At 35.6% G+C, this 23918-nt stretch overlaps 1 protein-coding gene across 1 annotated transcript in view; it reads right to left on the bottom strand.

Annotated features, from left to right (window-relative positions):
* Window positions 1-14013: 14013 nt before the first annotated feature.
* Window positions 14014-23918, bottom strand: part of NADK2 (NAD kinase 2, mitochondrial) — a 46609-nt gene continuing 36704 nt past the window's right edge. The window contains exons 9-12 of the mRNA XM_077763484.1: window positions 21474-21529; window positions 21288-21341; window positions 18644-18767; window positions 14014-16115 (exon numbers count right to left, since the gene is read on the bottom strand). Coding sequence (XP_077619610.1) covers window positions 15980-16115; window positions 18644-18767; window positions 21288-21341; window positions 21474-21529 — 370 coding nt within the window. The 3' untranslated portion in view covers window positions 14014-15979. The remainder of the gene's footprint in view (window positions 16116-18643; window positions 18768-21287; window positions 21342-21473; window positions 21530-23918) is intronic.

Raw genomic sequence — 23918 nt, 5'->3', positions numbered from 1 at the left:
TATCTTTGGGAACTTATTTGCACAATTGTCTTGGTAGGTACTACTACCCTTAAGTATAGTGATGTGCATATTATGGTACATTGGCACAATGGAATGATTTTTTTAGTGATTTAAATCATAAATTATCTCTTTTTCTAAATTTTTTAAATTGAAGGATGGTTTTTCTATTAGTTTTTATTTTAAAAATTTATTTTTAGGTATACAACAGTGATTTGACAATTATACATTAATAATTATACATTAATAATTAATTATGCATTACTCAGTGCTCACCATAAGTATAGTTGGTATCTATCACTATATAGCATTATTACACTATCGACTTTTTCATTTCCATGACTTATATTATGACTAGAAGTTTGTACCTCTTACTCCCTTTCACCTGTTTCACACAACTCCCTACTCCTCCCCTCTGGCAACCACTAGTTTGTTTCTGTATTTATGAATATATCTCTGTTTTGTTCACTTTTTAAGATTACACATATAAGTGAAATACAGTATTAGTATTTCTCTGACTTGTTTAACTTGGCATAATACCCTTTAGGTCTGTCCATGTCACAAATGGCAAGATGACATTTTTTCATAGGTAAGTAAGCTTTCACTTTATACCACATCTTTGTCCATTCATCTGTCAATGGACACTCGGGTTGCTTCAATATCTTGGCTATTATAAGTAATGCTGCAGTGAACATAGGGGTGCATGTATCTCTTTGAATAAGTGTTTTTGTTTTCTTCAAATATTTGGAAGTGGTATTGCTGCATCATATGGTAGTTTTATTTTTAATCTTTTGAGGAGCCTTCATATTCTTTTCCATAGTGGCTACATCAGTGTACATTCCCACCAACAATGTACAGGGGTTTCTTTATCTCCACGTACTCACCAACCCTTGTTATTTCTTGTCTCTTCGAAAATAACCATCTGGTAGGTGTGAGGGAACATCTCCTTATGATTTTAGGTTGCATTCCCCTGATGATTAGTGATGTTGAACATCTTTTCATGTGTCTATTGATCATCTATATGTCTCTTGGAAAAACGTCTTTTCAGGTCTTCTACTCCTTTTAATCATACTTTTCATATAGAGTTGTCTGAGTTCTTTATATATTTTGGATACTGGCCCCTTATTGGATATAGCATTTGCAAATATTTTCTCATTAACTACTTTTTTTTTTAACCACTATTTTTTTTAATTGATGGTTTCCTTTGCTGTACGAAAGCTTTTTATTTGGGTGTAATTTCTTTTGTTTGTTTTTTGCTTTTGTTGTCCTTCCCTGAGGAAGCACATCCCCAAAAAATATTGGTAAAACTGATGTCAAAGAGTTTACTGCCTATGTTTTCTTTTAGGAGTTTATGGTTTTTGGTCTTTAAGTCTTTAACCCATTTTGAGTAATTATTTTTGTAATTATATAGGTTAATTACAAAAATTAATTATATAGATGCAAGAAAGTGCTATAGTTTCATTCATTTGCATGTAGCTGCCCAGTTTTCCCAGCACCATGTGTTAAAGAGGCTGTCTTCCCATTGTGTATTCTTGCCACCTTTGTCATAGATTATAGTTAATCCTTGAACAAAATGGGTTTGAATTTTACCAGACCACTAATATGTATGATTTTTGAATAAATACATTAGAATATTTGGGGGGAATTCGTGACAATTTGAAAAAGTTTTTAGATAAACTGTGTAGCTTAGACATACCAAAAAAGTGGTTAAATATGTCATGAGTCCGTAAAGTGTATGTAGATAATAGTCTTTGATCAATTACTACCATAAAATACAAATCTATTATGAAATGTTAATATTTATCAGAACTTCCATAAGCAGACACAGACTGTACATGGTGCCATTTGCAGTTGAGAGAAATGTAAACAATGCAGAGATGCGGTATTAAATCATAACTGCATAAAATTAACTGCAGTCCATACCGTACTATTGTTGTACAGTTGCTATTGCAATGAGTTCCAGTATCGCGAGTAATCACTTAAAATACCATGTGATGCTAATAATCTCCCCTTGAGCAGTACATCTCTAGTCAGTTGCATATTGCTTTTAATAAGTGATCTCCCATGGTCCTCACATATTTTTCATTGTGCTTAGTACAATTGTAAGCCTTGAAGAACACGAGAGGACCCATATGAAGTAACCACTAGTGACACTGACAGTGGTCCCAGGAAGCAAAGTCATGACATTACAAGAAAATGTTGATTGCTTGATCAGTCTGTGGTTGCAATTGTCCACCATTTCAAGATAAAGGAGTCCAGTGGAAGGACCACTGTAAAAAAAGGAAAGGAAATTTGTGAAGATGTTGGTACAGCTATACTAGCAGGCATGAACACCCTGCACTTTTTACCAAATACTTTCTATCTTGTATTGAAAATGCAGATTTTATGTGGGTTGGTTGTTGCTCTAAAAACGGCATACCTATAGACTCTAATATGATTTGAGAAAAAGTAAGGTCATTAGATGATAACTCAAAGCAAAAAAAGTGAAGCATTTAAAGTTGGAGAATATTATTAATGCCAACAAAGGATGGTTTGATAATTTTCTAAAAATGCTTGACTCAAAAAATGTCAAGATAACAAGAGAAGCAGCTTCTGCCAACAAAGAGGCATCAGACAAGCTCCCAGACCCCATTAAGAAAATTGTTGAGAATTGAGAAGAAAAGATATTTACCTGAACAGGTTTTAATGTGGATGAAAGTGCCCTATTCTGGGGGGTGGGTGGGGGGAGACATTAAGTAAGGAAGAGAAGCCAGTAGCAGTATATAAGGCAGGAAGGGACTGCCTACTTTTTTGTCCAAATACCCTTGGGTTTATGATCAGCACTGCCCTTTGCTAAGCCCCAAGCCTTAAAGAGAAAATATAAACACCAACTGCCAGTCTCTCACTGTACAACAAGAAGGCCTGGACAATAAGACCTCTTTCTAAACTGGTTCCATCAAGGCTTTGTCCCTGAAGTCAAGAAGTACCTTGCCTGTAGGGAACTTTTTTTTAACATTCCTTTGATATTGAACAATGCCTCTGGCCACACAGAACCTTATGAGTTTATGGAAGTGGTCTACTTGCCCTCCAACACAATGTCTCTAATTCAGCCTCTTGATCTGGGAGTCATAATGACCTTTAAGGCTATTACACACAGTATTCTATGGAAAGGATTGTGTATGCAAGAGAACCCTGCTAGAACATCATGAAAGCCTGGTAGAATTTCACCACTGAAGATGGCATTGTTATAGAAAAAGCCAGGAAAGATACCAAGCCCTAAAGAAATTCTTGCTGGAGAAAACTGTCCAGATGTTGTGCATGGCTTCAAGGACTTATGACAGAGCCAATCGAGGACACCATGAAAGAAATTGTGGGTGTGGCAAACAAGGTGGGGGATGACAGCTTTCAAGACACGGTTTTTGGAGAAATTCAAGAGCTAATAGATACCACACCAGAAGGTTTAGCTAAAGATGACTTGATGGAGATGAGTGCTTCTGAACCAGTGCCGGATGAAGAGGAAGAAGACCTAGAAGAAGCAGTGCGAGAAAACAAATTGACATTAGACAAGCTGGCAGAAGGGTTCCAATTATTCAAGATTGCTTTTGATCTTTTACTACACATGGACCCTTCTATGATATGGGCACAGAAACAAAAGCAAATGGTGGGAGAAAAACTTGTACTGTATAGAAACATTTTTAGAAATGTGAAAAAGCAAAAAAGACAAATTACAGTGTTCTCCCATAAAGTCACACGGAGTGTGCCTCCTCCCACACCTCCCCTTCCACCCCCTCCACTTTCGCCTCTGCTCCCCCCATGTCTCTGTGCAAGACCCATCCCTCCTCCTCCTCCTTCCCGGCCTCCTCAGTCTATCCAACACGAAGACAGTGAGGATGAAGACCTTTATGATGACCCACGTAATGAATAATAAATAATCTTGCTGTATAGTTAAAAAAGTGTTGTATATGTGTGTATGTCTTCGTGTGAAAATCTGACAAGTGTATCGCAAGAACTCTCTGATATGTTTTTGTGTCATCATCATCGTCAATCTATTCATGGGGTAGAACATCATGTACAAAACATGTTTGGAAGTATACAGCCTATTACATAGGCATAAAGTGAGTGATGTTTAATGTAAAATTAATAACGTTTTGTTTTTGAAGAATTATAGCATGTCTCTATTGGAGAAACTGTTATCAGCCTATTATCAAGATAAGTGGTTTAAAAAAACTGTAACAGTATTTCCAATACTGTGTTATGAATATGATGGTAATACTATGTGCCAGAATTATTTTATAGTGATTCATTCATTAGTACACAGGCTAGGGCACTGTGAAACCATATTATTTACTCTAGGCTACTATAAAGCAGTGATATTGCTGCTGCTTTGTAATCAATGCATGAATCGGTTTACCTATAAATTTGAGTTTGTTTTCACATCTTTTCATTTTGATGTCTAGTGTTAATACACAACATTTACAGAGTTTTATACTGTATAAGACAATATTGATGTTAGTAATGACAAATGATTAATTTTATAAACAGAAAACATAAATTTGAGGTATTGATATAGTAAGTATAATACTGTAGCTATTTTCCTTATGATTTTCTTAATATTTTCTATATAGCTTTATTGTAAGAAACAATATATAATACACATAACATACAAAGTATGTGTTAATCGACTGTTTATGTTATCACTAAGGCTTCCAGTCAACAATAGACTATTAGAATTAAGTTTGGGGGAGTCAAAACTTACATGCGGAATTTTTTTTTCTTAAATAGTTTATTATAAAGTTGGTTTCCATAAAACACCCAGTGCTCATCCCCACAAGTGCCCTCCTCATGCCCATCATCCCCCTTCCCCTTCCCCTATCAGCCCTCAGTTTGTTCTCAGCATTCAAGAATCTCTCATGGTTTGCCTCTCTCCCTCTCCCTATTTTTCCCCTTCTCTTCCCTCATGGTCCTCCTTTAAGTTCCTCCTAATCCACCTATACGTGCAAACATATGATATTTGTCCTTCTCTGCCTGACTTATTTCGCTCAGCATAACACCCTCAAGGTCCATCCAGGTTGCTACACATGGCCAGATTTCATTCTTTCTCATTGCCATGGAGTATTCCATGNGTTATTACTTCCCTTTTTGGTTTTCTTCTTCGAAATTACTTTGGCTATTTGTGGTCTTTTGTGGTTCCATACAAATTTTAGGATAGTTTGTTCTAGCTTTGAGAAGAATGCTGGTGCAATTTTGATTGAGATTGCATTGAATGTGTAGATTGCTATGGGTAGTAATAACATTTTAACAATATTCTTCTNTTTTCTGCATCTATCGACAGGATCATATGGCTTTTATCTTTTCTTTGGTTAATGTGATTTATCACATTGATTGATTTGGATTTTTACAAGCAACCCCTCAGAAATACAAGCAATTATCAGGAAATACTATGAAAAATTATATGCCAACAAACTGGACAACTTAGAAGAAATGGACAAATTCCTAAACACAAACCCAGTACTAAAATTCACTAGGGAAGAGATAGAAAATTGGAACAGACCCATAACTAGGGAAGAAATTGAATCAGTTATCAAAAATTTCCCAAAAATTAAGAGCCCTGGGCCACAGGGCTTCCCTGGGGAATTCTACCAGACATTTAAAACAGAATCAATACCCATTCTTCTCAAGCTAATCCAAAAAATAGAATCAAAGGAACACTTCTGGAATCATTTTACGAAGCCAGCATCACTTTGATTCCCAAGCCAGACAGAGACCCAGCAAAAAAAGAGAACTACAGGCCAATATCCTTGATGAATACGGATGCAAAAATCCTCGACAAGTTACTTGCAAATCGAATGCAACAGTACATAAAAAGAATTATCCACCATGATCCAGTGGGATTCATTCCTGGGTTACAGAGCTGATTCAATACATGTGGAATTTCAACTGAGCTGGTTGTGGGGCTGGTGCCTCTAATCCCCACATTGTTCAAGGGTCAACTGTAATTGACCATATAAGCATGGGTTTATTTTTGGGCTCTAATCTATTACATTGATCTATGTGTCTGTATTTGCACCAGTACCATACTGCTTTGATTACTATGGGTTTGTAGTATAGCTTGAAGTCAGGGAACATGATGCCTCCAGCTTTGTTCTTCCTCTAAGATTGTGTTCAGATCTTTTGTGGTTCCATTCAAAGTTTAGGATTATTTATTCTAGACCTATAAAAAATGCCACTGGTATTTTTTTAAATGTTTACTTATTTATTTTGAGAGAGCAAGTGAGCAGGGGAGGAGCAGAGAGGAAGAGTGAGAATCCCAAGCAGGCTCCATGCTCAGCATGGAGCCCAACATGGGGCTCGATATCACAACCGTGATACCATGACCTGAGTTGAAATAAAGAGTCAGACGCTTAACCAACTGAGCCACACAGGTCCTGCCGCTGGTATTTTGATAAGGGATTGCACTGAATCTGTAGGTTGCTTTGGGAAGTATGTACTTTTTAACAATATTAAGTCTTCTAATTCATGAGCACAGAATATCATTCAATGTATTTGTGTCATCATTCCTCAATGTCTTACAGTTTTCATATTTTTCTTTCACCTCCTTGGTTAAATTTATTTCCAGGTATTTTATTCTTTTTGATGCAGTGATAGTGGGATTGTTCTCTTCATTTCTCTTTCACGTGGTTATCAGTATATAGAAACACAACAATCTGCATATTGTGTATTCTGCAACTTTTTCAACGAGATCGGGCGCGTTCAGGGTGTTATGGCCATAGACTTCTGCAACTTTTCCGAATTCACTTATTCCAGTAGTTATTTGGTGAGTTTTCTATATATATAGTATCATGTAATCTGCAAATAGTGACTATTTTACTACTTCTTTATCAATATGGATGCTTTCATGTATTTTTTTCATTTGATTTTGTGACTAGGATTTCCAATACCACATTGAATAAAAGTGGTGAGAGTGAGTATCCTTGCCATGTTCCTGATCATAAAAGCTTTCAGTTTCTCACTGTTGATTGTGATGTTAGTTGTGAGTTTGTCGTATATGACCTTTAATTATGTTGAGGTTTCTTTCCTCTGCACTCGCTTTGTTGAGAGTTGAATCACAAATCAATGTTGAATTTTGTCAAATGCTTTTTCTGCATCTATTAAGGTGAACATATGATTTTTATCTTTTGTTATCGTGTTGGCTGATTTGTGGATATTGAACCATCTTTGCATTTCTGGGATAGATCCCACTTGATCATAATATGTGATCCTTTTAATATATTGTTGAATTCAGTTTGCTAATATTTTGTTGAGGGTTCTTTGCATCTATGTTTGTTAGGGATATCAGCCTGTAATTATTTATATTTATGTATGTATTATATATGTATGTAGTGTTTTTGTCTGGTTTTGTTATCAGGTTAATACCAACCTTGTTGAATAAGTTTAGAAGTGTTCCTTTCACTTCAATTTTTTAGAATAGCTTGAAGAGGATATGTATTAACTTAAAAAAAAGTTTTTGTTAAGATGCGCCTGGGTGGCTCAGTCAGTTAAGCTTCCAACTTGGGCTCAGGTCATGATCTCACAGTCCATGAGTTCAAGCCCCGTGTAGGCTCTGTGCTGAGACCTCTGAGCCTGAAGCCTGCTTCAGATTCTGTGTCTCCCTCTCTCTCTGCCCCTCACCTGTTCACACTCACTCTGTCTCTCAAGAATGAATAAATGTTTAAGAATTAAAAACATTTTTTTTTCTTTTTGTTAAAATTTACTGTGAAACCATCTGGTTCTGGAATTTTATTTGTTGGGAGTTTTTAAATTACTGACTCAATTTCATTACTAGTAATTGTTCTGTTCAGGTTTTCTCTTCTTCCTGATTCAGTCTTGGAAGATTGTATGCTTCTAGGAATTTATCATTTTTCAAGGTTGCTCAATTGTATACAATTTTTCATAGTAGTCTCATAATTTGTGGTGTCAGTTTTAACTTCTTTCTGAATTTTGGCTTTATTTATTTGGGCCCTCTTTTTTCCTTGATGAGTCTGGCTTAAGGTTTATCAATTTTATCATTTCCAAGAAAAGTTCCTTCAGTGATTTTTTTCTATTGTTTTTTATCTTCATTTCTGTTCTGATCCTTATTATTTCCTTCCTTCTGCTAACTTTGGGTTTTGTTTGTTCTCCCTTTTTTCCAGTTCCTTTAGTTATAGAGTTAGACTGAGATTTTTGTTGTCTCTTGAGGTAGGCCTGTATCACATTACAAACTTTTAGAAGTGCTTTTGCTGCATCCCACAGATTTTGGAGTGTTGGGATTCCTATTTCATTTATCATTAGGTATTTTTTTTATTTCCTCTTTGATTTTTTTTCATAGACTTGGTTGTTTTAGCCTCCACATGCTTCTGTTTCTTCCCCAGTTTCTTCCCTGTAATTTATACCTATGTTCATACTGCTGTGTTCAGAAAAGACACATGCTAGGATTTTAGTCTTCTTAAATGTATTGAAACTTGTTTTATAGCTTAACATGTGATCTGTTCTGTAAAATGTTCCATTTGCATTTGAAAAGAATGTGTATTGTACTGTTTTGGTATGGAAATGTTCTGTATATATCTATTAAGTCCCATGTTATCTAATGTTCCATTTAAAACTACTGTTTTCTTATTGATTTTCTGTCTGGATGATCTATCCATTGATGTAAGTGCAGTGTTAAAGTCTCCTACTATTTTTGTATTACTGTCAATTTCTCCCTTTATGTCTGTTAATACTGGTTTTATGTATTAAGGTGTTCCTATGTTAGATGCATAGATATTTTATAAGTGTCATGTCATCTTGTTAGATCGATCCCTTTATCATTATGTAAGGCCCTTCTTCATCTCTTGTTACAGTCTTTGTGTTAAAGTCTGTTTTGTCTGATATAAGTATTGCTACCCCAGCTGTCTTTTCATTTCCATTTGCATGGCATATCTTTTTCCATCCCTTCCCTTTCAGTCTGGTATGTCTTTTGGTCTGAAGTCTCTTTTAGGCAGCATATAGTGGTCTTTTCTTCTTTTAATTTTTATCTATTCAGCCACTCTTTCTTAATTGGTACATTTAGTCTATTTACATTTAAAGTAATTATCAATAGTTATGTAATTATTGCCATTTTGGTCATTGTTTTCTAGTTGATTATGTAGTTTCTTCTGTTGCCATCTTCCCTTGTGATTTAAGAACTTTTGTTAGTGTTATCTTTGGATTATTTTCTCTTTATTTATTTATGGTGTATTTATTTGAGGTTTTTGGTTTGTGGTTACAATGAGGTTCATGTAAAACAACCTATGTATTAGCAGTCTGTCTTAAGTTGATAGTTGCTTACATTCGAAAGCATTCTAAAAACACATTTTTACTCCCCCTGCCCATTTTGTTTTTGACATCATATTTTACATGTTATTATTTTGCATATCCCTAATTACTGTAGATGTAGTTGATTTTACTACTTTTGTCTTTTAGCCTTCCTCTTAGCTTTATAAATGGTTGATCCACTACCTTTGCTGTATGTTTGCTTTTACCAGTGAGATTTTTTTTCTTTCATAATTTTCTTCTAGCTATGGCCTTTTCTCTTCTACTTAAGTAAGGCCCTTTAACATATCTTCTAAGGCTAGTTTAGTGGTGAAGTATTCCTTTAGGGGCACCTGGGTAGCTCAGTTAGTTAAGTGTCCAACTCTTAGTTTTGGCTCAGGTCATTATCTCACAGTTCGTGATTTCGAGCCCTATTTTGGGCTCTGTGCTGACAGCGCAGAGCCCCTTTGGGATTCTCTCTCTCCCCCTCTCTCTCTGCCCCTCCTCTGCTTGCACTGTCTCATTCTCTCTCAAAATAAATAAACTTTTTTTTTAAAAAAAGAATTCCTTTAACTGTTGTCCAGAAAACTTTCTCTCTCCAATTCTGAATAGTAGTCTTGCCAGATAGAGTTTTAGGCTTTCTTTTTCCTTTCATCATGTAATATATTGTACCATTCTCTTCTGGTCTGCAAAGTTCCTGCTGAAAAGTCAGCTTATAATCTAATGGGGAACATAACTAGTTACTTCTCTCTTGCTGCTTTTAAGATTCTGTCTTTTAGTTTTTTGACATTTTAATTATTGTGTCTTGGTGTAGACCTCTTTCGGTTCATCATGTTTGGGGCTCTCTGTTCNATGTTTATATTTATATATTTATATATGTATATATATTATATATTTATATATGTATATATATAAATAAATCAGTTATTATTGTTTCTTCATGCAGATTTTCTGCCCTGCCCCCCTTCTCTTCTGGGACCCCTATGAAATGGATGTTCCTGTACTTAATAGTGCCTAAGAGGTCCCTTAAATTATCCTCATTAAAATTTTTTTTAATTTATGTTCAGGTTGGGTGATTTCCACACCACCATGTCTTCCAGATGCTGGTAGTACTTCTGCATAATCTAAACTGCTGTTGATTCCCTCTCCGTGTAGTTATTTATTGTTGTATTCAGCTCTGATTGTTTTTTTCTTTTCTTTTTAAAATTTTTATTTTTGAGAGAGTGCAAGTGGGGTAGCAGGCTCTGCTCTGACAGCAGTGAGTCCGATGTGGGGCATGAACTCACAAACTGTGAGATCATGACCTGAGCCAAAGTCAGAGCTCAACAAACTGAGCCACCCAACTACCCCAATTGGTTCTTTTTTATATTTGTTATAGTTCTTTTTTTATTTTTGTTAAGGTTCTCACTGCATTCATCCATTTTTTTCCCAAGTTTGGTAAGTATCTTTATGACCATTACTTTGAACTCTTTATCAGTAGATTTCTTATCTGTTTCATTTAATTTTTTTTCTGAGGCTTTGTCTTGTTCTTTCATTTGAAATATATTCCTGTCTCCCCATTTGCCTATGTTTCTTTGTATTATGTAGATCAGCTGTGTCTCCCAATCTTGAAGGAGTAGCCTTAGTAAGGTGTCCTGTAGTACTCAGAAGGGCAGTCCACCTTTATCACCAGAACTGGGCACTCCAGGGTTATCATATGTTGGGGGGTATATGCTTTCCTGTTGTGGCTAGGGCAGAACGCTGTGATCGTGCTGCTGGATAGACCTGATCCCCAGCTCGGCTGGCTTCAGCGCCCAGCTGTAGTTGCTATAGATGCACTCATGGGCTGGGCTGCTCCCCCAGGGTAAGAGCTGCTTTGGGGAGGAGCACTGGATCAGACCAAGGCCAACCCCACTGGGTATGTTTGGTGGGATGGGAGCCGTTTTGGAGGGGCACCTGCTCTGGTAAGCTGTTTGGATAGCTCAGGTCTGTAAGGGAATGCCAGTGTAGGCCAGGGCAAGCAGTGTTAGCTAGGTAGAGGCAGAAATTGTACCTGCCACTACTAGGCCAGCCGTGTCCTTTATCGAAGATTAATTGACCTTATAATTGTGGGTTTATTTCTGGGTTTTCTATTCTGTTCCATTGATCTATGTGTCTGTTTTTGTGCCAGTACGATACTGTTTGGATTACTACAGCTTTGTAATATAACTTGAAGTCTGGAATTGTGATTCCTTTTTAAAGGAAGCTTTGCTATCTGGGGTCTTCTGTGGTTCCATACAAACTTTAGGACTGTTTATCTAGTTCTGTTAAGAATACCATTGGTATAAGCACTGGGTGTTATATGGAAACCAACTTGACAATAAACTATTTGTTAAAAGAAAAAAGAATACCATTGGTACAGGGATTGCATTAAATCAGCAGATTACTTTCAGTATTACAGGCTAAAAAAAAAAGTTATTTTGACAGCTCAAGTGGGGGAGGGGCAGAGAGAGGCGGGTGCACAGAGAGAATCCCAAGCAGGTTCTTCATCAGCAGCATGGAGCCTGATGTGGGGGTCACACTCACAAACCATGAGATCATGACCTGAGCCAAAACCAAGAGTCAGATGCTTAACCAACTGAGACACCAAGGTGCCCTGGGGAATATAGACATGTTAACAGTACAATCCATGAGCATTGAATTGAATGTCTTTCCATTTCTTTGTGTCATCTTTCACGAGTGTCTTATAGTTTTCAGAGTACAGGTCTTTCACCTCCTTGGTTAAGTTTATTCCTAGGCATTCTATTAGTTTTGGTGTAATTATAAATGGAATTGTCTTAATTTCTCTTTCTGCTGCTTCATTAGCGTGTAAAAATGCAACAGATTTCTGTATATTGATTTTTTTTATCCTGTGACTTTACTGAATTCATTTATCAGTTCTAGTATTTCTTTGGAGTCTTTAGAGGTTTTTATATATAGTATCATGTCATCTGTAAAAAGTGAAAGTTTTACCTTTTCTTTGCCAAGTTGGATGCGTTTTTTTTTTCCTTGCCTGATGGCTGTGGCTAGGACTTCCAGTACTATGTTGAATAAAGGCGGTGAGGATGGACATCTTTATCTTTTGCTGACCTTAGGGGAAAGGCTTTCAGTTTTTCCCCATTGAGTATGAGGTTTGCTGTGGGTTTTTCATATATGGCCTTTATTAAGTTGAAATATATTCCCTTTAAATCTGTGTTGAGACTTCTTATCATGAATGGATGTTGTACTATGTTTAATGCTTTTTCTGCATCTACTGAAGTGGTCCTATAGTTTTTACCCTTTCTCTTATTGATGTGATTATATGTTGATTGATTTGTGAATATTTAACCACTCTTGTTGCACCCTGGGTATAAATCCCACTTGATCATGGTGAATTTTTTAAAATGCATTGTGTTTGGTTCAGTTTATTATTTTATTGAGGATTTTTGTATCTATGTTTATCAGAGATATTGGCCTGTAGTTTTTTTTGTTTTTTGTTTTTGTGGTGCCTTTATCTACAGAATGAATTTAGAAGTTTTTCTTTTTCTCTTCTATTTTTTGGAATAGTTTGAGGAGAATAAGTATTAACTCTTTAAAAAATGTTTGGTAGAGTTGACCTATGAAGCCATCTGGTCCTGGACTTTTGTTTGTTGTGAGTCTTTTGATTACTGATTCAATTTCATTGCTGGTAATCAGTCTCTTCAAATTTTCTATTTCTTCCTGCTTCAGTTTTGGTATGTTACATGTTTTTTGGAAGGCATCCATTTGTTTTAGGTTGTCCAATTTGCTGACATCTAACTTTTCATAATATTTTCTTATAATTGTATTTCTATGGTGTTGGCTGTTTGGTTTTGTCGCTTTTTTGATGAGTCTGACTGGAGGGTTATCAATTTTGTTGATCTTTTCAAAAGTAGTTCCTGGTTTCTAATCTGTTCTATTGTTTTTTTAGTTTCCATATCATTTATTTCTACTTTGGTTTTTATGATTTCTTACCTTCTGCTGGTTTGGGGTTTTATTCTTTTTCTAGCTCCTTTAAATATAAGGTTAGATTGAGATTTTTCTGGTTTCTTGAATAGGCCTATATTGCTATAAACTTCCCTTAGAACCACTTTTTCTGCATCCCAAAGATTTTGGACTATTATGTGTTGATTTTCATTTGTTTCCATGTAACTGCATATTTCTTTGATTTCTTGCTTTTAGTAGCATGTTATTTAATCTCCATGTCTTTATGGTCTTTCCAGATTTTTTCTTGCGGTTAATTTCTACTTTTGTAGCATTGTTATGAAACTAGATGAAAATATGCATGACATGACTTCAAGTCTTTTTGAATTTAAGACTTGTTTTGTGCCCTAATACGTGATCTTTTCTGGAGAATGTTCTTCGTGCATCAAGTGAATATTTTTTTGATAACTTTGGGTTAACTGGTTCTAATGATTTTATCCATAGTTTGATATTTAAAAAGTGAAATGAATGGAAATTCTTTATACTTGAAGGCTAGTAAAACAATATGATTTACTGGGACCATGAATATAAAAAAATGTGGAACATCAAAAACAGTGAAAAGTATCTGCAGAGTCTGTTCTTACAAGGTAAGTACTTTATCCTCTACTTATATAACAAGTCCTAATTCAATGTGAAACATTAGCAGTGAATGAAGTCAACAGGATACAGCAGTATCCTGGGGAAAGTGCCTTTTCCAGGTGGAAAAGCTCTGAAACATACCATCTTGGGAGAATCTGATTTTCCATTAAGGATGCTGTAAGAGTTAAACAAATGTAGTTTAAAAAAAGAAATAGTAGTTTAATTATGTTTATTCACATAGTTGCCATTAAAAGGTTAACTCATTCATAAACACATTTCTTCTATTGCAATATCCTTTGCCTCTTATCTCTTAGATAAATCCCCAACACATAGCAGAAATGTTAGAAGTTATACTGCAAATGTGGCACATTAACTATTTTTTAAACCTTTAAAATATGGCTTATGAACAATTTTACAGAGCAGGTTGCTTATTAATGTTACATATTAACAAATCTATGGTACCATTTTGGATAGAGTTGGCATTTTTGTCAAGAAGGTATTTTAAACTTCTTAGAGGAGTTTTTATGGGTGTGGAATTCCACTTCTTTAAAAAGTGTTATCTTCAGTACATCATTTTTAAATCAAGCCAGAAACTAGATCCAGCTCTGGGAAAACACTAATTTTCATTGTACACATCATGTAAACACTGCTTTGAGGGTCTATGCAGATACTCTTAGAAAAGAAAAACAGATTCTTATTCTGAATATACATCAAAACCTAGGTTACCTTTGTATAGTAACAATTATTTAAAAATTTGACAAGAACATATTAAGTGTTGGCAAAACTAATAGCACTCAATTTGATTATACATCCTAGCTCTCAGAGAAGTTGAGCCCACTTGTCTCGAGTTCTATCAGGATAGTCTGTGTCATTCATCAACAGAGATCCAGTGTCTGACACAGTACGTGGTACAAGGTAGGTGTTCAATAAATATTTCAATGTTGAACTTTTTAGCAGCAAGTAAAACAGATACAACTTTGAATAAATGGCATGAGAATACCAGTTGTCTCATGATGCATCAACAGGTGCTTTTTGTGAAAATTCTAGGATTACTTAATAATTGATAATTTCCTCTCAAACTAAAGGAAATCTCATGGGGGGGAGGGGGAGAAGAAAAGCCGTAACTTTTTATCTCCCAAAGCTAATGTGTGAAAACAGGGAATATGAGCTAAGTGAAAACTACCAGGATATTAAAAGCAAGGCAATTCCAACTAATTGTGTTTTGCATATTTATTAAAGAATCCATTTTCTGACATACCTCATAATACTAGATGGAAATATTTTTAAAAGGCTTTATCAAACTCCGAATAGAGTAAGTCTAATCAGTTCATCCTTTTAGTCACTGATTCCATGTTAGAGTTTTAAATATGGAAAGAAAATATGGAAAGAATCTATTAAGACTCAAAAGCATTTTAAAAAACTGTCGATACCCTAATATAGCAACTGGATAATTAATACATTTGCAACAGTATCATGATTTTGTCCAGATATATGTATTTCACCCAGAACTGTCAAAATTAACCTGAAAGTCAATTAAATGAAAACATCGATAATTTCAAAAATGATTGTTTGAACTTCTTAAATCAATTGAGCCATAACAACATTGTCCTCTGAAATTAGAAAATTCTAAGCACATATAAAAAACACATTTGCCTACTTCAATTAGGTCAATGTCAGGATTTATCAAAATTCTCCATCATTAAAATTTTTTAAAAATCTCAATTTTTAGGTTCTATAAAAAATATACCCTAATCAAATGATATGTGTTGGTCGGACCAATTCCACAAAGTTAGGAAAGGGAACGGAAAAAAAATCTTGTACAGTGAGATTTCAAATCCTAAATATTTAATCCTTTATTTGAGCCTACCTCTCTAAATTTAAAAAGATATCAGTACTCTTGGATACCAACTGTAAGCAATGTAGAAATTTCACTGGCATCAATTCTGATCAGTTTAGTCCATCCATTTTCTAACACAGCGAACACCTTTTTTATCCAAATCCAAAAGAAGAAGAATGCAAATCTCACTTTCTTGGTCACCTTTGGAGCCCAGGGCCAACCAGTCTCAATAATAACCAAAATAATGTAGTTTTATGACTGGTAGTCTGTTTCTGCAGTGAACGTATTTTCCCAGTAATCAAAATTTGTCATCTGAAGAAATCATTATTCTAGAATCACAGTTCGAAGCTCATCTTCTTTATTGATCATCATTGAAGCAATTGCTCCATCATTAAACTCAAAAGAAGTACCTCCATCCACAACCATGCAGGCATCCCAACAACGAGATCGAACACATACCCTGAGCAGAAAGAAATGGCTCATTAAATGTAAAGTTTTCTTAAATTATGATTTCTTTAAAACGTTAATTTTTATTGAAACTGGCAGATCATTCAGCCCTGATTTTAAGTTGATCAAGTTGTTCTTTGTTTGAGAGAGTAACCATGTATATATCGGTAGATTATCAAAATCTCAAAATTAAGATATTCAGGATAGTTCCATTCACCCAAACATGAGAGAACAAATTAAGACTCGATGGAACTCCCATGCTTCTTCATGACAAAATATTGAGTTATTACTACTATAAGTACTAATACTGAATAAGAATATAACTATTTTCATGGATAATTTTGACTTAATTAGAAGAGGCACAAATGAACAGCTCAGTGAACACACTTATGTAGTCATTCATCATGAAATCAGGAATCAAATGTTCCCCAGCTACCCAGAAGCTGTCTCACTGCTCTCCTCCAGTCACTACCCGACCCCTCCTTCCCATGCGTGCCCACTACTAATTGTACTCACCATAGTGGTATCGCTCTCTCTGTTCTTAAATTTTATATAAATGGAGGAATACATAGGTTGCTCTGTGTGTAGCTACTTTTGCTTAACAGTATGCTTGTGGGAGCGCCTAGGTGGCTCAGTCAATTAAGTGCCTGCTTTGGCTCAGGTCATGATCTCATGGTTCATGAGTTTGAGCCCCGTGTGGGCTCTGAGCTATAAGCACCTGTTCTGGATTATGTGTCTCCCTCTCTCTCAAAAGTAAAAAATAAACATTAAGAAAAAAAGTATGCTTGTGAAATTCATCCATGGTTATTATAATGTAGCAGTATTGAATTCACTGTGTTCATTTTCGTTGCTATACGAAAACATTTCCATGGTGTGAAAATACCAAGATTTATGTACCTCCTCTATTCATAGACGTCTGGGTTTTTTCTACTGGAAGTAGTGCTGCTATGAACATTTTTTTTTTTAATTTTTTTAAAAATTTATTTCTAGGAGAGAGAGAGAGAGAGACAGCGTGAGCAGGGGAGGGTCAGAGAGAGAGGGAGTCACAGACTGAAACAGGCTCCAGGCTCTGAGCTGGCAGTCAGCACAGAGCCCGACGCGGGGCCCGAACCCACGAACCGCGAGATCATGACCTAAGCGAAAGTCGGACGCTTAACCGACTAAGCCACCCAGACGCCCCTGCTATGAACATTCTTAAGCATGTCTTTTGCTGCAGACATTTGTGTGTATCCATTTCTGTTGCATATATACCTAAGAGCAGAAATGCTGGGTCACTGTGTGTGCTATATTCAACTTTGGTAGGTAACTGCCAAACAATTTGCCAAACTAATCCTGAAACTGCATGTAAGTTGCAGAAGTTGCAGTTATTCCCACCTTACCAACTAGCACCTGAGCTATTCTGGTGGGTGTGTATAGTATCAGATTATGTAGTTTTAATTTGCATTTCCCACATGAATAATAAGGTCACTGATGTTTTTCATATAGTTAGCCATTTGGATACCCTCTCTGTGAAATGCCTGTCCAGGACTTTGGCAATTTGTCTACTGAGTTGCCTTTTTCTTACAAAGTTGTAGGAATCTTTAAAATATTCTGGATAGAAGTCCATTGTTGCATACATATCACTCTATGGCTTGCCTTTTTTTCCCTTAATGGTGTCTTTATTAATAAAAGTACTTAATTCTAATAAAGTTCAATTTCTCCATCTTTTGTTAATAAGTTGTTTTTATGATATGTTTGAGAAATACTGTCCAATTGCCAAAGTCATGAAGCTTATTCTGTTTATAGAAGAAAAAATTTAAATATCTTAGTATTTTCATCTAAACTGAGTATATAGATTTGTTGATTAATCAAAATCAACTCTCAAATGAATAAAAGGAGTTTCCTTTGAGTGTTTTCCCTAAAAAAAACAACTGTATTTTCAAAAAAGAAAATATGCACACTATATAAGTAGCAATTCATAAACTGTTCTTTGCCATGAGACAGATGACTTTTTTTTCATAGTTTTTTTTTTTTTTTTTTTGAAAATTGGGCAGCCTTTAAAATATATAGGTTTTTTGATAACTTCCCTTCAAAAAGAAAAAGCATTCAATAGATGGGAGGAAGGGGGGTCACTTTTAGGGAAAAGCTGAAAGAAAGGAGTCCTACTCTAAAAGTTTACTGTTTTGTATGAATATTTGTCCTGCTTTTTAATCCAATAGCATATTTAAAAAAAAGAGTTGCTTTCCAGTTTCTTTTAAAGTGATAATTTAATCTTATTCTGTCTTAATATATGAAAACAACAAACCCACATCACCCAACTAAATAATTATGCCCCTTCAATTCACTTATAGTTTCTCTAAAATGGTACAATAAGTTGGGAAAGGAGAAATATTTTCTCCAGGGTGTATAGCATGACGCCTCATTAGTTCCAAAAGTCCTGCTTTTCCTACTAGATTAAGTGTGAATGAGTGAATTTCATCATACTGAATACTTTAAAACCAAAACCCGTTTATAATTACAAGAGATGGAAGCACAGTCACAGGTCAGCCTTTGGACACTTACTTGGACGTGAAGCAGCGCTGACGACTGCTGGAGAAAACTCTGTTTGCTATTGGTTCTCGAATACTGAAAAGTATTTTTGGTTCTTCTGGACTATAAAGCAGCGATTCGTTATATTCATTTGTTACTATAAAGGAAAAAAAAGTATTAGTGTATTCAAAGAAAGATGGTCACTCTGAGAAGTGCAAAATGAAAACTGGATGTTATCCTATTCCCAATTTAAACGCAGGTCTGTACCAAAGGTCACTCTGGCAGAAACTTTCTTGGAGCTCACAACACATTCCATTGAAAGAACAAAAGACCTTATAAAATGAGGATATTGTTTCAAGATAAGGCCACCAAAGCCCCTACACATCAACTTGGGGACATACTGGGGAGTGGGCTACAAAACCAGTAATTAAACAAAAGTAGAGGAACTAACTTGGGGCATTCAAAAATGGAATTTGAGGTGCAATAGTCCCTTGCCAAGTTCCTTTCCAAAATACCATGTCACTGTGTCCACAAGTATTAATTCTCTTGATATAAAATGCAGTCTCAAAAAATTACAGGCAACACACTTTCTCTAATAAAACTCTCACTACTCAAGACATTTTTAGAAATCTTTGGGACCTGTTTTCTAACCAAGAGGCACCTGAGAGTTGGTAGGCAAAGCATAAATTGGTCAAAAACAATTGTACAAGGAAACCAGGCTTGAAAGAACGTTTAGTTGAACACATTAAAACAAATTCTAAAACTGTCAGATAATCCACCTTATTTATCAAAAATTTGTTTAAATTATTTGGTTCTTTGAAAAAAATCTAATTCACTCTCAAAAATTTGCTTCTCTGGGAACACACACACTCAAAATGTGCTAGTTACAGGGGCACCTGGCTGGCTCCAGTGGGTAGAGCGTGCAACTCTTGATCTTGGAGTTGTAAGAGTTTGAGCCCCACTTTGGGCACAGAGATTACCTTAAAAGAAAATAAAAGTGCTAGCTCTGAAAGAAGTTTCAGAAATGTCTGTAACAGTGACTGTACCACTGGCATTCACTATTGTTTCTGAGGACAGTCAAATCTTCAGAGGAATAACATTCATTCAGTAAAGTGGAAACATCACTGTATTTTAGGTATACCCTTAAATTAATCTACATACCTGATATAAATTTCAGTTGTTTTATATGCATTGTTTTTAAGTTAAATTATTTTTTGAATTTTATTTTGAGAGAGAGAGAGAGAGAGAGAGAGAGCATGAGAAGGGGAGTGTCAGAGGCAGAGAATCCCGAGCAAGCTCTGCACTCTCAGCTCTGAGCCTGATGCAAGCTTGAACTCATGAACTGTGAGATCATGACCTGTGCTGAAATCAAGTCAGATGCTTAACCCACTGAGCCACCCAGGCAACCCTTAAGTTATATAATGAATCAACTACTATAAATGCCTAATTTACCTTTCTTTAACACAGATTTAAAGCTAATGCTAGCTCATAAGCTATGATCGAAATAATCTTTTGATTATCTGAAAAGTTTGTTTCAGACAGCTGAAAGGGACTTCAGAGATTTAGCCCTGTTTTCAAACTGTTAAAGGCCAACCATGTCCCCCAGTAAAGTAAGTCTGATGTGGAAATCTAAAACATACACATAAATTAACTGGCACTGTTCAAATACTTTGTGGTGTATTGCTAAATTATTTTAAAGGGAACCAATAAGAGTGAGACTATTTTGATAACTCTTAAATTCAAGTGTGTTTATGGATGCCAGCTGCAGTCTTATATTTTTCAATATCTACTTTGTGTCTGTATTTGGTTTTGGTTGTGTATGTTGAACACCATTACTTAGATAAGCAGATGCACTATGAACAAGTTTGGATTTTTTAAATAACTAGCCTTGAAAACTTAGGACACTCTTCAATTAAACAGAGACGACAAGAAATTCTGTAGTTTGAGGTCTGTACAAATGACTCTGGAGGGGAGGGGACTTTAGTGAGTTAATTTCATTATGCAAACCAAAGGAATGTGTTTTCCAATTTAAGAATTTACATATTTAGAAAAGAAAAATTTGAAGAATAAATTTGAGGAATCCCCTTATGCATTGCCAATCTATCTTCAGGGTAGAAAACTGGAATCAGAGTCTTGCTCATATTTCCAGTAAGTGACTGGCTGATCTCGGATTAGAGCCCAGGCCGCAAATTCCCTCATCAGTAGTAGTCTTTCCCAACAGTGCTGGTTCTCTCAAAGGAACCCTGAAGTGACTGGGCAGGAATAGATAGGAGAAAGTTAGAAGATTTCAGTGAATGTGAAGATAAGCATTCACAGCTCAGTGAATTCCTTTTCATTCAGAGGATATTAATGGCACACGGAGTTTAGGTAAGAATTTCCCATTTGCCAGATGTGTATTTTTCTATATTTTCCTATCCCCCAGAACATGTTTGAGGTTAACAGTTTTGACACAGAGGTTATATTTCATAGTGCACAGAAATCTAATATAAAGTCCAGCTCTTTAAATATATGTAAAGGCATTCTATCAAAGGCCTGTTTGAGTCAAAAAAGTACTACTGCTTGAGTCAAAGAAGTACAATGCTTTGCTAATTAGACAAGTACACTTCATAACAACATCCTAAAGATTGATACAGAACTTGAATGAAACTGTTAGTAATTATAATTATTACTCACTGACCTTTCTCTACCAATTCTCTGTTCAGTGGAAGGCTTAAATTTCCTTGTCGTTTTGCTATTGAAAAAGGAAAGAGGGGGAATATCTTGATTAAATATTTTATGTCCTATAAGAGCTAACATTCAATAAAATATATACATTATATAGCACGTTATAATTGTAACATATAATAGCTATTCTGGTACTCACCAATATTTAAAACATCTTCCACAGCCTGTGCTGCAACTCTGTTAATATTGAATGACCTAGAAAGAGACACCACATAAGTTCTTTGTTTTCATTCTAAAAATACACTTAAAATGAAAAAGGAATTATCTGCCTAATATACAAAGAACTCTTAGAAATTATCAACAAGAGGCAACCAAAAGATGATAGCTACTTCACCCAGTTTTAAAAAGTGGGCAAAATAAACGGTTTATAGGCCTATATGAAAAAGCGTTCACTCTTACTCCTACTTAAGGAAATGTAAAAAACTGATAATGTATTGAAACGGGTATATGAAAGACATTCTCATACATGATGGCATTATGGAAGTTGCAGTTGAAAGGCAATTCTTCACTATTAAAATTTTAAATGAACATATTACTCATCCTCCTAATTTATCCTAAAATATACTTCCATCTATAGTACACAAAGACATGTACAAAGACTTACTGAAGCATTGTTTATAATAGCAAAACAACTCCTATCCTGAGGAAGCTGGTTAAATATGTTACTATATAGATATTAAAAAGCATAAAATAGAACTGTATGTGCTGATAGAGACATACAGTTAAAACAGTTAAAACCAAGGGCATTATGTAGAATATGCATTACTTTATTTATATGCAGCAATATGTATTTATGTTGGTTATGCCTGGAGAGAAGTACTAAAGATACGAAATGAAAGACCAGCTTTTCATTTTAAACCCTGTTGTACTACAACATTTTTTTCATATTTATTTATTTTGAGAGAGAAAGAGCATGAGCAGGGGAGGAGCAGACATACAGAGAGAGGGAGAATCCCAAACAGAGTCTAATATGGGGCTCAAACCCACAAACTGAGATCATAGCCTGAGCTGATATCAAAAGTCAAACACTTAACCAACTGAGCCACCAGGTGCCCCTGTACTATATAACATTTTTGACTTGTAAATATGCCTTTACATGATAAAACAGAAAAGATGAGAAGTCTTTACCAGTGTGATGATGCCTTGCTTAAACACTTAAGAATGAATGTCAACACAAACATGAATCACTTAAAAGTAGCTCTGTCCTTGGGTCCACAAAGGTTAAGGAAAGTGTTTTTTTGTTGTTGTTGTTTTTGTGTGTGTGTGTGTGTGTTTTTAATTATTTCCAGTGATTTAGAATTCTGTTGCTGCAGAATTACACAGGCTCAGGAAATCATCTCAGTGAACAGCAGCAAGATTACCCAAACCCTATAAACATAATTCAGTGGCTCTAAACCTTTCTGAAGAGGGGGAATAATAGATACTTTTGCATATGCTCCCAACCCTATGCCCATCACATTTTGAGAAATGTGATAACATTTAGGGCATTCTCTTTTATATTAAAAATTTGGGATTGTTCATAAACCAAATCCCTATGCTAAAAAAAAAAAAAAAATCCCAAATCTAGCCCTTGCCTATTCTATTTCTCACCATATTCTATTTTTCACCAATAAGTGTCCTGACCTTCTTACTGTTTAGCATGAGGTTCCCAATACCTATCTCATTACAATTACCATCACACACTGCAAGGCATTTGCGGCACTATCTGGCTCATGGCAAGAACTCAATATTGAATGAAAGTATCAAATGAAAGAGATATGCATGAGTTATATTCTAATTCTTCTGAATATTCACATTAGAAGATACAGTTTCAGAATTCTGGTTTAAATTAAAAGTCACATACACATAGACCAATGGAATAGAGAACTCAGAATTGGACCCACAAATGTATGGCCAATTAATCTTTGACAAAACAGGAAAGAATATCCAATGGAAAAAAGACAGTGTCTTTAACAGATGGTGCTGGGAGAACTGGACAGCGAAGTGCAAAAGAATGAAACTAGATCACTTTCTTACACCATACACAAAAATAAACTCAAAATGGATGAAGGACCTGAATGTGAGACAGGAAACTATCAAAACCCTAGAGGAGAAAGCAGGAAACAACCTCCTTGACCTCAAACACAGCAATTTCTTACTTGACACGTCCCCAAGGCAAGGGAATCAAGAGCGAAAATGAACTGCTGGGACCTCATCAAGATAAAGCTTCTGCACAGCAAAGAAAACAGTCAATAAAACTAATAGACAACTGACAGAATGGGGATAGTTGCAAATGACTTATCAGATAAAGGGCTAGTATCCAAAAGCTATAAGGAACTCACCAAACTCCACACCCAAAAAACAAATAATCCAGTGAAGAAATGGGCAGAAGATAAAACACACTTCTCCAAAGAGGACATCCCGATGGCCAACAGACACCTGAAACGATGCTCAACGTCCCTCATCATCAGAGAAACACAAATCAAAACACACTGAGATACCACCTCACACTGGTCAGAGTGGCGAAAATGAACAAATCAGAGGACTCTAGATGCTGGTGAGGATGTGGAGAAACAGACACCCTCCTACACTGTTGGTGGAAATG

This window comes from Crocuta crocuta, unplaced genomic scaffold (assembly GCF_008692635.1).
Source record: "Crocuta crocuta isolate KB4526 unplaced genomic scaffold, BGI_CrCroc_1.0 scaffold4, whole genome shotgun sequence".
Classification (NCBI taxonomy): Eukaryota; Metazoa; Chordata; class Mammalia; order Carnivora; family Hyaenidae; genus Crocuta; species Crocuta crocuta.
Note: the sequence above shows the minus strand (reverse complement) of the source record. Positions and strands in the feature narration are given on the sequence as shown.